Source organism: Nelumbo lutea, chromosome 6, assembly GCF_056320005.1.
Source record: "Nelumbo lutea isolate HS-2025 chromosome 6, American lotus-T2T, whole genome shotgun sequence".
NCBI classification, from domain to species: Eukaryota; Viridiplantae; Streptophyta; class Magnoliopsida; order Proteales; family Nelumbonaceae; genus Nelumbo; species Nelumbo lutea.
Window position 1 is genome coordinate 7,490,700 of NC_142689.1, and position 13,011 is coordinate 7,503,710.

The window sequence follows — 13,011 nt, forward strand, 5'->3', positions numbered from 1 at the left end:
GTCAATTAAGCAAGGGATATGTCCTATACTTACATTGTTATTGAAAATCGGAAACAATGGTAAGGATTAAGAGTCGTCAAGCCCGCCTCAAAATTAGCAACGCCTCGAGCAATCAAAAACTACACATATAACCCAAGCAAATCAGTAACCCATACACCCAAAAGAGGACACGAAATGAAGTTGGGAATTAAGAAACCTACACCAAAGAGTTAACCGGCTTCTTTATAGTAATGCCATGAGATGTTGCACATCTTGCCCGCAAATCAAGCACTCTTCATGCCTGCCCACAATACACGGAAAACAAGTAACAGTGGCATGGACGTGAGGCCACAATCCTAACCCAATCCAAAGATAGGTGGTCGATCAGACTCCGGATCTCTTGCCCACGCCTACCCACAATACACTACCCCCCCGTGACTTAGGAACATCTCCCCCTTCATAATACTAAGCAGAGGATGAGATGTTCTCTGTGTGTGGCTGCGATAAACGTGGGCAGAGTTCTCTGAATTTGATCCAATACTATGAATCATAGATTCGACTCAATCCCAAGATTTGATCGCATCCTACAAAAGTTTATTCGAATCTGAACCCGTGGATGCCAAATATATGAATATGATATGATCTAATTTAATTTAAAAAGTTAATAAATTATTAAAAGAAAAAGGAAATATAACAGTTTCTATAAAGAAAAAACAAAAAATATAATTATTTCTTCAATTATTTTCATCATATATATATTTATAAAAAATTATAAAAATGCAATATAAACTCATTTATAAATAAATAAACCGGATTTGATCCTATTTTTATCGGATCTATTATCCGATCCGGTCCGAAAGCGGGATATCCACGTCCGAGAAAATAGGGTCGGCCATTATTTAGTCGCTCTCGGCTCGGCCTCTCGCAGTCTCGCTTCATATTTTCTTCCCTAACCCGAACCCGATATCCAAGTCTTTTAGCCCAACATTCTGACCCAGAAGTATTGGCTGCAAGGCTAGCTGAGCTAAACACGATTCAGCGAGCCAGGGCTCACTGATTTTGCTAGTTAACTGCGCCCTCCTTGTGCGCGAGGTACTTCCCACATACTTCCATATTCATCTGCAAGAAGCCAATTTCTCTACCCAACGAACGATCTCCGACTGGTTTGAAGGAGAAGAGCAGAAAAGAGGAATCCAACAAAAAGAAAAAAAAATAAATAAATAAATAAAAGAAAGATGAACCCATTCAATCCAATCTCTGAACAAGCTCCGTCAAACCCCAACACGATGCAGAACTCCCCCCAAACCAACTCGTTTCTCCAACAACCAAACCCTAACCCTAGTTTAGTCGTTAATCCTAACCCTAATTTGAACTCGGATATGGATCCAATGTCGTCACTTTCCATCCCCAGGAAGCGAAAGCGCGGAAGAACTCGCAGGCCTTCGTCCCTCCCGCTCCACAACCAGGTATTTCCTCCTTTCTCTCTTTCCAACGGCAATGTTAACGGTAATAACGAACTTGTTACTTCCTCGTCGCCTTCCATCAAAACCATTAATTCAGAGAACTCGAATTCCTTACCTGCTACTGCTTCTGATATCTCTGAAGAGATTATCGTAATTAACAAGGAAGCTACCGCAGAAGCTCTGATAGCTCTCTCTGCCGGGTTCCCTGCTGATTCCCTCACCGAAGAGGAAATCGATGCTGGGGTTGTTTCTGTTATTGGAGGGATCGAACAGGTTAACTATATTCTTATCAGAAACCACATCCTCTCTAAGTGGAGAGAGAATGTGTCAAATTGGTTGACGAAAGAGGCGTTTGCTGATTCGATACCGTCTCACTGCAGTACCCTTTTGAATTCGGCTTATAATTTCTTAGTTTCTCATGGGTATATTAATTTTGGGGTTGCACCGGCCATTAAAGACAAGATTCCGGCAGAGCCGACGAAGGCAAATGTGATAGTGATCGGAGCTGGATTGGCAGGTTTGGCCGCTGCCAGGCAGTTGATGGCCTTTGGGTTTAAAGTGGTTGTTTTGGAAGGTAGAAAACGGGCTGGTGGGCGGGTTTACACCAAGAAAATGGAGGGTTTGAATAAGACTGCAGCTGCTGATTTAGGGGGTAGTGTCTTGACAGGTACTCTTGGGAACCCACTTGGTATTTTAGCCAGGCAATTGTCTTACCCTCTTCATAAGGTCAGAGATAAGTGCCCACTTTACAGATCAGATGGGAAACCAGTTGACCCGGATTTGGATTCCAAGGTGGAAACTGCATTCAACCGGCTTTTGGATAAAGCAAGCCGGCTCCGGCAGTTAATGGGAGAGGTATCAGTGGACGTCTCCCTGGGGGCAGCATTGGAGACCTTTCGGCAGGTGTTTGGTGATGCAGTCAATGCGGAAGAAATGAACTTGTTCAATTGGCATCTCGCAAACCTGGAGTATGCTAATGCAGGTTTGCTCTCCAAACTCTCACTTGCTTTCTGGGACCAGGATGATCCATATGATATGGGTGGAGACCATTGTTTTCTTCCTGGAGGAAATGGGAGGCTGGTCCAGGCATTGGCAGAAAACGTGCCCATTCACTACGAGAAAACCGTTCACACCATCCGGTATGGTAGCAATGGGGTTCAGGTTATTGCAGGAAGCCAGGTTTTTGAGGGTGATATGGCACTGTGCACTGTTCCACTTGGTGTCCTGAAAAGTGGTTCTATCAAGTTTATTCCAGAGCTGCCTCAGCGGAAGCTTGATGGGATAAAGAGATTGGGGTTTGGGTTGTTAAACAAGGTTGCTATGCTGTTTCCACACGCATTTTGGGGAACAGAGCTTGATACCTTTGGGCATCTTTCTGATGATCCTAGTCGTCGTGGGGAGTTTTTCCTGTTTTACAGTTACGCCACCGTGGCTGGTGGTCCTCTCTTGATGGCTTTGGTAGCTGGAGAGGCTGCACATAAGTTTGAGACTATGCCCCCCACTGATGCTGTGACTCGAGTTCTTCAGATTCTCAAAGGTATTTCTCTTTTCCGGTTTTATTTTGAAATTTGAAGGTATTAAATTACTAGCACTGCCCTTTGTTCTAGGAGAATTTAAGAGCTCCGCCTGCTAAATGACTAATTTGAATAACCCAAGTTAATGTATGCAGGTATTTATGAACCACAGGGAATTGATGTCCCTGAGCCCATCCAAACTGTCTGTACTAGGTGGGGTAGTGATCCTTTCAGCTTAGGTTCTTATTCTAATGTTGCAGTTGGGGCATCTGGGGATGATTATGATATCTTGGCAGAAAATGTTGGAGATGGGAGGCTTTTTTTTGCTGGGGAGGCCACAATTAGACGATACCCAGCAACTATGCATGGGGCCTTCTTGAGTGGTGTGCGAGAAGCTGCAAATATGGCTCATCATGCTAATGCCCGAGCCTTGCACATCAAAGTTGAGAGGAGTCCATCCAAGGATGCACAGTCTTGTGCTGTCCTGCTTGCTGATTTATTCAGGGAGCCAGATCTAGAATTTGGGAGCTTTTCTGTTATTTTTAGCCCTAATTATTCTGATCCCAAGTCGATGGCAATTTTAAGGGTCACCTTTAGTGGACCTCGGAAGAAAACAAGTGAGGGATCAAAACCAGATCAACAGCACTCAAACAAATTATTATTTCAGCAACTTCAGTCACATTTTAATCAGCAGCAACAGCTTCATGTCTACACCTTGTTATCAAGGCAACAGGCACTTGAGCTCAGAGAAGTCAGAGGAGGCGATGAGATGAGGTTGAGTTTTTTATCAGACAAGCTTGGTGTGAAGTTGGTGGGAAGGAGAGGCTTGGGGTCTGCTGCTGATTCTGTTATTGCTTCTATCAAATCTGAGAGGGGCAACCGCAAATCCACCTCAACTTCTTTAGCTCTTAAATCAGGTAAAATTATTTGAGTTGGACTAAATAGTATTTGTTGTCAATGTATGCAATCTGGATTGGAGGCAGGAAATAATATTCTTTGCCTGGTCTTGTTAAAGGAACATCAAAGCATAAGCCAGGCACTTCAAAGCATCCATTGGTCAGGTATGAGTTAAATATCTTCCATTTAGCTGTATTGCTTTATTTATCACGAATTCTTCTAATATTAGTTAATTTGGAACTTTACTCTCTCAGAAGGGCTAAAGCAGTGGCCAGCAGCAATAGCTCAAAAGCAGCAACCAACAGCAATGGCCCTAAACCAGCAGCTAACATCAGCGACTCTAAAACAGGAACCAACAGCAATGACTCTAAACCAGCAGGTAACATCAATGACTGTAAAGCAGTGGCAAGCATCAATATCAGTGGCTCCAAACCTGTGGAAAACAGTTACGACTCTAAAGCAGCAGCAAACAGCAATACCAATGGTTCTAAAGTAGTGGCCAATAGCAATGACTCTAAAGCTGCAGCCAACAGCAATGAGTCAAAAGCAGCAACCAACAGCAATGGCTCTAAACCAGTAGCCAATATCAATGATCCAAAAGCAATGGCTAGCAGCAATGACTCAACATCTTTTCCCAGTTGAGGTGAACAGTCTTTCAGACAGGAACATCAGTGTGTAAACCAAGCACCTTATAGGCTTTTATACCACAAATTCATCAGGTATGTTACTAGTTAACTACAGTTGTTCTAGGCACATCTTAGTTGCCTTATTTGCATTGAGAAAACATTTTGTTAATCATTTTTTAGAGTATGTTTGCAGGAAGGCTAAAGTGGATAGCTGCCAAGTCAATTCCTAAATGATTCTAGTTGGAACATTATGTGCCTCATCCTGAAAATCGTGGTTCCAGATGGTTGTCTACATTATTTGTGCACTTCTTGTTCTTATTCTCACTGCTTAGGAGAGTTAATTGGGGGCATTGAATCATGAAGAAGATTTGAAGTTTCCCATGGGTGAAAGAGAAAAGCTCCGGATTGGACCTGGATACAAAAATGTATATTGGCTACTTTGTTAGTAAATCTCGTCTGTAACTATGACACCATGATACAAATGCAACTATTGTTTTCATTCTTTGTATCTATTTTGCCATTGGTTCCATTAGCCAATGAGCAAATGAAGAAGAAATATTACTTGTGCAGCTGTCTATTGAGGCGATAGTCAAGATCGTCAGATGCGGGTTTGGATGGCTTCTAAATCTCAACCATGTTAAATCTGGGCGGCGTTGTGAGTTCTGACCCTTGTGCTAGGCAATATCTTGGGCAAGGAAAATCAATGCATTTCTTCAGAATCTCCACAAATAATAATTATGAGCAATGTTAGCAGCAGGAGCCCTTTCCATCTATCATGGAGGGTGGAGACCATAAATAATAAACAGTTTTTTTTTTTTTTTTTTTTTTTTGTGTGTGTGTGTGCAGATAAGGAGGTTATGGGATGTTTTATCTTGTAGACTGTCACAGATTTACCAGGGAGCAACGGGGAACCGCGGTACCACGTACCGACGAGTAATACTAATTTCCGTGCTTAACTTTGGCGGACAAGGAATATTACAAGTTCTGTTTCCATTCTCATGAACACTGATTTTATTATGAATTGAGCATGCTTTCGGAGTTGTCTGATATTCCAAGATGTGATCATTGCGCAAGTGAAAACGGATTTCATCCTCACAAAAATTTCCTCAACATTTGCAGCCGTGCATTGCAAACATCTCCATACTTCTATGTTTTCATTCATAGAAGAAATTGTGAGGACAGTGAGGGCGAAATCCAGATTCTCGGTGCCCAAAAATGTCCGCCAAAATTAGTAATGTAGTAAATACTAAATACAGGGCTGCAAGGGACAAATTCAGATAAAATCCACAACTTTTTATGCTATCTTGACACGTCTAGGAGAAGCGGCGAAGCCATAAAGCCATTTCTCCCTTGCTTGTTAGGTACTGTGCTTTCAATTCAAAAGCTTCTATTACTCCGTCTTTATAGTTTATACTAAAATCCTCCAACTCAACGTCTCCTTTTCTCATGTTTTCTCTTCCCAGTTTCTGATTTGACATTGCTACTTTCTCAGTCATGTCCTCAGACCATATCTTCTGTGGACCCAGTTCAGCCTTTGACCCATCATAACCATGGCATCTTGGTAGCTTCCATCCATCTGCATTGGAAACTTTTTTAAGTTATCTTGACATCGCGGAGAAGCCTTGCTGCCATAGAACCGTATCTCCTTGCTTCCCAGTCACTAAGTTGTTTCCTATCCTTACGATCCATGACCAATCCGCTGTCTTCGTTAGCTTCTGTATGCCCAGCTTCTATCCTTTCATGATCCTCTTCTTCTCCATGGCCAGCTTCTATTGCTTTAACTTTGCTGCTTTGCTGATTGTGCCCCTGGGTCATGTTATCTACACGTCCAGCTTGAGGCTTTAAACCCATTATGAATAGTTGGATACTGGCATGTTGATACTTACTATCCATCTGCATGGCAAAAAGTATTAGTATTTAATTGGTGTAAATCAAAGCATTAGTATGGTAGGTTGCTGTCAAAGACCTTTGCTCTTGGAACAGTTTTCACTTCAAAATTGCTCTTCCACATCTGAAGCATTTTTTCATGGACAGTTGAAGACCGGATCTCATACCCTAACTAAACAAAGATTTTAGCAACAAATAATTCATATGTTAATCAGATCTTAAGAAATATGAACCACATAGTGGCAGCAATAGGTTACCAGGACTGTAGTTTTAGGTCCAGATAATGCAAGTATCGTCTGCAAGAGTGGTTCCAAGAGATGCTCTGCATAAACCTTACATCCAAAAAAGTTTTGAAATTATTTGTCTGAAACAAAAAGCAACCAGCATGATATAACATGTACTATCTAATTAATTAAAAGTGCAAGTGAAGTTTAGATATTATCCTCAACATCTAAAAGAAAAAAGGAAACCCATGGAAATTATTCTTAGTGAAATTCCAAAGCATGTACCAACTCACTAAATTTGCCTTGTTTTGCAGTGGATAGATAAATAATAAATCATATGAGATTATGATTAAAACTCAAAACTGGAAAGATATGTTTGTTGGAGACTGAAACTCAAGATACCAAAATATGAGCTTCTTTCAAATTTTCTTGGCAGAAACTCATACTGAAACAGTTAAATAGTTAATACCAATTAGCAATTTATATTTAGTTTTCAGTTTGCTTTCCTATTTCCATTATGTAGAACAGAACATCCAATCTAATTCAAACATTGCTTAGTCATGGTTAATTGAACAATATAATCTCATCATGTACCTGAAAACCGTTAAAGTTTTAGCAAGTATATCCACATCTCAAAACTTGCAGAACTTCATAAGCATATGCACAAAAGACAAACCTATGATCCAGACTAAAATGGCTTACTTATTTTCTACCACAAATATAAATAAAAAGGACAACTTATTGATGAGTTAACTTTTCTCAGGAACTTACAACATCAGTGCCAATGATGTAATCAAACGGAGGATCAACAGCCTTTATATGGCCCTGATTTCCCCAATCCAACTCAGCAACTTGGATAGAACCAAATGATGCTACAAGGCAAAGAATTTCTATGTAAAAGAACAGCAATAATACAATAAAGTTTTCTTGATTGCAAGATGCACATCTAATACTTAACATCATATGATTCAACCAAAATATAAAAATTCATACTCCAAATAACAAATTGATCTAAGGGTAACTTCAAAATCATCAAATACCAGAAAATAAAAGAATGCTGGATCTAATACAACATGATGCACAATAAGGTTATATGTGGTTAGAGCATAAAGAAATTGACAATTTTTTTTTTTTAGATTAAATGGAGGTAGAAATATAATTCCATAACAAGAAAACCTTGAAGCTAAAAATGAACAAAATTGGCTAAGTTTGCAGCATACCTGAATCAGCATTTGTCTGCATAATTCTTGAAGTATTCCTTTCAACATTCCTCATTAATAATGGCAAAACCTCTATTTGGTCTGTTGAAACTAGGTCACATCCTAGCAATGCCATGCCTGAAAGAAGCACTCTACATCACAGCCAAGCAAAGTGATGACTGAATGTAGCATTGCAACTTAATCTATTGGAAGTCAAATTTAGCACAGAAATGCATGCTCCGGTATGACAATGACAATAAACGTAAGAGAGAAGAAGCTAACCAAATCCAGCTACTCCACAACCAGCTCCAAGTTCTATAACACGTTTTCCTTTCAGTTTAGATGGGCAAAACTTACCCTTTCTACAATTCTTTTCCTGAATAATTGAAACAAAACATAATAAGCTGGCTCAGGTGATGTATAACCTTAACTAATCCCAAGACCCCATATAGATGGCACCAATACAATTTAAATCTTAATAAACAAGGATTTCAAATGAACTATAGATGTTACCAGAAATTTGACCAACACCATTGATGCATCCCAAACTGTGGTGCCCAGATGCTTGGAGTTGGGATCCTGCCATAATGACATCAAATTTCATCCAACAACAGCAATGGAAGCCATCAGGGAAAAGATACAGAAAAAGAAGACTTGTGTTTTCATTCTATCATCATTTGCTCTGTTGAGGTAATAAAGGATCAAAGAGAAAATGTAATGTGAAAAGACTACACATTATATAACATTCATATATAAAGATACAAGGGAGATAGTAGAGGTTAGCCTTCTAAATATAGTGAAATAACTAGTAGTAAATACTTATCACTGTCATTTCCATACAAGCACCTATTATCTGAAGATGGGGATTTTATATTATTAGTTGAGAGTTTTAAAAATGAAAAGAAAATATATGATGCAAGTCATCTCATAATGAAAAATCTTATCATAAATATGCCTTCCTTTAGAATTCCATGTTTGTACCATAAGATTCTTCACTGTTTAAGAGTTTCACATTTCATGGCTTCATGCAAGTAAAGCTCTTGTGTACTGAAATTGGGCATGTTGCTTTTCTTTTTGTTAATAGATCTCTTAGTGTACCTGCTCATGAGATGGCTGAGTATGCTAAAAACTAAGATTCCAAGCTGTAGTTTGATTGGAGGAACATTTGTATATCTTTTTTTGATAATATGAAGTAATTTAGACATATCCCCAAACATTAGAGAAGCTTGTGTATGAATCAAAAGTTTTGTCCAAACTAATTAAAATGTTGCTACAGAATAATAGAGGACATAACCCTTGAAAAAATGAAATGGCAAGCTAAAATTTGTGTATATGACCCTGAATTGTTGGCTTAGGAGTAAGCCAAATTAATCATATTCTTGGGAAAACAGTGAATGTACTTACTATTATCTTCAACAAAATAAATAAACCTATACCTGAGAAAATTGTAGTTGATGGCCGAGGACTTCAAGAGTAATTGCAGAAGTATTAGGAGAATTCAGCCTGGAAGATATTTGGACAACATAAGATAAAATTCTAAATACAAGTAAAAGAAATACATCACGACTATATCCTTGTTCATTGTATAAGACATGCAACAATACAAGAGAACATGATGTTGGAGTGCAACAACCAAAACATGCTTTAAGTATCCTCATTCATGGACAATAGCATATATACTTATAACGTGGTAAGTTCCGATCAATGTTTTAAGAGGCAGAGGGATGAGGCTAGGCACTAGAATCTTTTGATATATGTGGCTTAAATGGGTGTAAAAAATAATACCTTAAATTAGAAAGCACTTAATGTAAGGCAAAGCCTTTTTTTTTTAAATGTAAAGAGGAAAATTACACTAAAAGAAAACACTGAGTGCAACAAGATAGTAGGTGTTAAGGTAGCACCCCACAAGCACAACAAAAACAATCCTTCCAACCAAACTTAAACAACATACAATGCAAGAATCAAATAACAGAAACCATTCTTACACAACACCAAAACAGCAACCTCCAAAAGCTCCTCCAAACGAAATTCATGTCAATCCACCTCACCAAACTCTTCCTGCCCTCCTTCCTCGTTCCAAAGTTCTCCCCCTAACTCTTCAGATGCTTTCCTCAGTCTTTTTTCCTCCCTTTTCCTCTAAAATTCTTCAAAATCTCTTCTAGAAAAGCTCTCACCTCCCAAGAAAAACAAGCCCAAAGGCTTACCAATTCATACCTCTCTATCAACTAATTGTCTCAAATCCAAGCTTCTCTTGTTTGTCTCCTTCCCCTCCAGCAGAACCTCAGCATTGGCCTCTTTAACTTCACTTCCGTCCCTTCTAATCATCCCCTCTGAAACACCATTCTCTTTTGATTCCTTCCCTTGAAGAACCAGTGAAAAATTCTTCTTCTCAACCCCGTCTTGCAAAACTCAATTCTCCGCAATAGGGTCTTCGTGATTAAGAGATCTGAATTTTACAACCTCTCTTTGGAAATAGCCTCTCTGTATGTGCAGGGGTAAGGTTGCATACATCTGTCCCTCCCCAGATCCCACACTGGCAGGAGCCTCATGCACTGGGCTGCCCTTTCTTTTATAAGGAGTATAAAACACTTAAGTTTTTAAATGGATCATATAAATATAAACATGAAAAACTTAGATTGTCTTCAACTCAGTCAGTCTTATACTTCAACAAATATACGGAACACATGATTTTGACACAAGGCAACTCAACATGTAAACATATTCCCTACACTTTTAGGCACGTGCATCAAGGTTGAGCCTTGGGGCATTTTCCTTAAGCCTCACTTTGAGGCCTAATCCAAAAGAAAAAGGAATCACAAGTTCAACCAAGACAGACATAGGCACATAGCAATCCATTGGAGATACAGATTCCACTAAGGCAGAGGTAGTAGTTATTCTTACAAGTTCAGAGATTGCTTTTGAATTTGTGTCTTTTCCTGTTGTTTATTGAAGGAGACTTATAAAATGCCATTATCTGAAGCATGAGGATTGGGCAAGGACTATGGAAACTTGTAAGCTACCTTAATGAAATAAGTATTAAAAAAACTTACTAATTTGCATGTCCAGATACAGTGGTTCCCTAGAGAGTTAAATGCAATGGTAGACATACCAGTTAGATCAAATGTCCGTAGGGATTTTTTGTATAGTGAGCCAGTGACAATTCTGTGCCTGTCTAGTTGGCCACATTGCAAGTTCTTGTATAGGATCATTATCCTATCATCTACATATCTCTTTAGTATAATTTTATAATTTCCTTCTAAGAAAAATAAAAAAGAATCATGAAATAAGTCAGATATATCAATCAAATTTGCAGGTATATCACCCTCTGTATTAATAATCTTAACTTATATTTAGAATATCATCCCAATCCCCCACCCAAAAGAGAAAAAAGAAACACAAATTTAGTTACAAAAAGGGAACTGCAACAGAAAATATCAATCTTCAATTTATGAAACAAGATACAATATATGAAGGCATAAATTCACATAGATTGGTTTTACATCATAAAACATTAAATTGAAAGTGAATAAGTTACTTAAATCAGAAGTTCATTTGATACAGTTTAAATGTTGCTGGAGCTGGCTGGAACACATGGTCAGTGCTATTACAATTGACTTTTGCCCATGTTCATTATAGATGCATTGGAACAAGAGTGTAGCAGTAACGCCTACGAACTATGTATTCCGTGGATTTAGGCAAAACCCAGAAATCAGCGCTTATGAAACAATCAACAACATCTATATTACAAATTACATTCATTAATATGCTCTAATGCATGAGATTTGATACATCTTTTTTTTGAGAAAAAAATCTCTGATACTTTATTTTAATCTCTCTTTAACGCTGACATATTCTAATGCACGAAGCCTGCTGCCTGATAGAGCAGACTCAATACATTCATCTCCCCATTTTGGAACTATCAATTAAAGTATGGCATACAGAATAAACAAGATTCAGCAAAGGTAATAAAGAAAAAAAGGAACATCAAACAAAACGGGAATCCCGTAGACGCAAAGAAAAAAAGGTAGAACCCTAGCATTCAAGCTTATCTTTAACTGGCGAAGAAGCTGGTCATTGGACAAGAATAAGCAACTTCTTCACCATCAATTAATGTAAAATGCAGCGAAATCAGATGTTTTAATTTTTAAAGAATGCCCAAAATTAAGAGTGAAAAGGGTTTTTCTCTTTTCTCTTTTGTTCCCCTTGATTAGTAATTAAAGAACAGAACATAATCACTATCAGAGCGATACAGAAAGTTAACTATTACAATACCTGTCAGCATCCATTAAGACTTTGGTTGTAGAAAGCAGAGAGAATATCTATCCAAAAGCTCGACTGTTTGGTTCACTCTTCCACGGTTTTTGGTTTCAACAGAAAGGAAGGAGGGACCGTTCCTGCAATTTGCAGAGTACTTCCTAAAGCAGCAAAAGGTTGAAACATTGTGTGATAGATGGTGCACCAAAACCGATTGACCCCTACTCCGGCTCGAAGGTTCAGAAGACTGGATAAAACATGTGAGATCACAGGAGTTTTCACCATTTGATTCCTCTTTTAAGAAAGGAACAATTTATACGTAGGGAAAACTTTCGATTATTACCCTGTACTTTGGTCCTGGTGTTATTTTTTTTTTCTCAAATTTTAAATCAGGATAATTTAGTTTTCGAATTTTCAAAATGTATTAATCTAATTTCTCCTTTTGACGGGCCTTAAGTGACATTTGAAAAGACATAAATGTTCCTCAAGTGTTATTTAATTCTTTCTATCAATCATTTAAATAATCATAAAAAACGAATAGACCCAAATCCTTGTTTAAGAAAGTCCGGATTATATCTTAACGGGCATTTTGATGAATTAATTTCTTGAATAAAAGAGAATGATTTGAAACTCTTCATTTTTATCAATATTTGAATAATTGATAAAGAAAATTAGATGATATTCAAAAAGTATTTATATATTTTTAAATACCATTTAACACTTGATTAACAAATTAGTTAATAGTAAATACTAATTGATATATTTTAAATTATTACATTTTAAAGTTTAGATACTAAGTACTGGATCCAAACTCCAAAGTACAGGATATTAATCCTAAACTTTCCCTTTTTACCTAATGACCACGTTTACCAACGGACTCACCAATGAGCACTCGCCATGTCGTTTAATGTCCAGCCTAACGGAGCTCGCCTCCTAACGGTAGTTCCTTGAACTTGCACGGTTGCACT

At 38.2% G+C, this 13,011-nt stretch overlaps 2 protein-coding genes across 2 annotated transcripts; one reads left to right on the plus strand and one right to left on the minus strand.

Annotated features, from left to right (window-relative positions):
• Nucleotides 1-1,005: 1,005 nt before the first annotated feature.
• Nucleotides 1,006-5,067, plus strand: FLD (protein FLOWERING locus D-like protein). Its single transcript, XM_088950763.1, has 5 exons — nucleotides 1,006-2,979; nucleotides 3,112-3,873; nucleotides 3,972-4,017; nucleotides 4,108-4,572; nucleotides 4,673-5,067. The coding sequence occupies exons 1-4, from the start codon at nucleotides 1,215-1,217 to the stop codon at nucleotides 4,493-4,495; spliced, it is 2,961 nt and encodes a 986-aa protein (XP_088806889.1). The 5' UTR covers nucleotides 1,006-1,214; the 3' UTR covers nucleotides 4,496-4,572; nucleotides 4,673-5,067.
• Nucleotides 5,068-5,751: 684 nt separating this feature from the next.
• Nucleotides 5,752-12,402, minus strand: LOC148847118 (S-adenosyl-L-methionine-dependent methyltransferases superfamily protein). The gene is made up of 9 exons (XM_088950764.1): nucleotides 12,062-12,402; nucleotides 9,226-9,292; nucleotides 8,303-8,368; nucleotides 8,072-8,165; nucleotides 7,811-7,927; nucleotides 7,362-7,462; nucleotides 6,624-6,698; nucleotides 6,446-6,538; nucleotides 5,752-6,372 (listed from the first exon to the last, which is right to left on the minus strand). Exons 1-9 carry the CDS (start codon nucleotides 12,073-12,075, stop codon nucleotides 6,073-6,075), a joined length of 927 nt encoding a protein of 308 aa, XP_088806890.1. The 5' UTR covers nucleotides 12,076-12,402; the 3' UTR covers nucleotides 5,752-6,072.
• Nucleotides 12,403-13,011: the final 609 nt, after the last annotated feature.

What these genes read in the sequence shown, in the direction of transcription:
- FLD (XM_088950763.1), top strand. Translation starts at nt 1,215, where the DNA reads ATGAACCCATTCAATCCAATCTCTGAACAAGCTCCGTCAAACCCCAAC. An exon ending in AGTTCTTCAGATTCTCAAAG is followed by an intron (nt 2,980 to 3,111) that starts GTATTTCTCTTT and finishes TAATGTATGCAG; the next exon opens with GTATTTATGAACCACAGGGA. An exon ending in TTCTTTAGCTCTTAAATCAG is followed by an intron (nt 3,874 to 3,971) that starts GTAAAATTATTT and finishes GTCTTGTTAAAG; the next exon opens with GAACATCAAAGCATAAGCCA.
- LOC148847118 (XM_088950764.1), bottom strand. An exon ending in ATCAACTACAATTTTCTCAG is followed by an intron (nt 8,369 to 9,225) that starts GTATAGGTTTAT and finishes TCATTATGGCAG; the next exon opens with GATCCCAACTCCAAGCATCT. An exon ending in TTGTGGAGTAGCTGGATTTG is followed by an intron (nt 7,928 to 8,071) that starts GTTAGCTTCTTC and finishes TGCTTCTTTCAG; the next exon opens with GCATGGCATTGCTAGGATGT.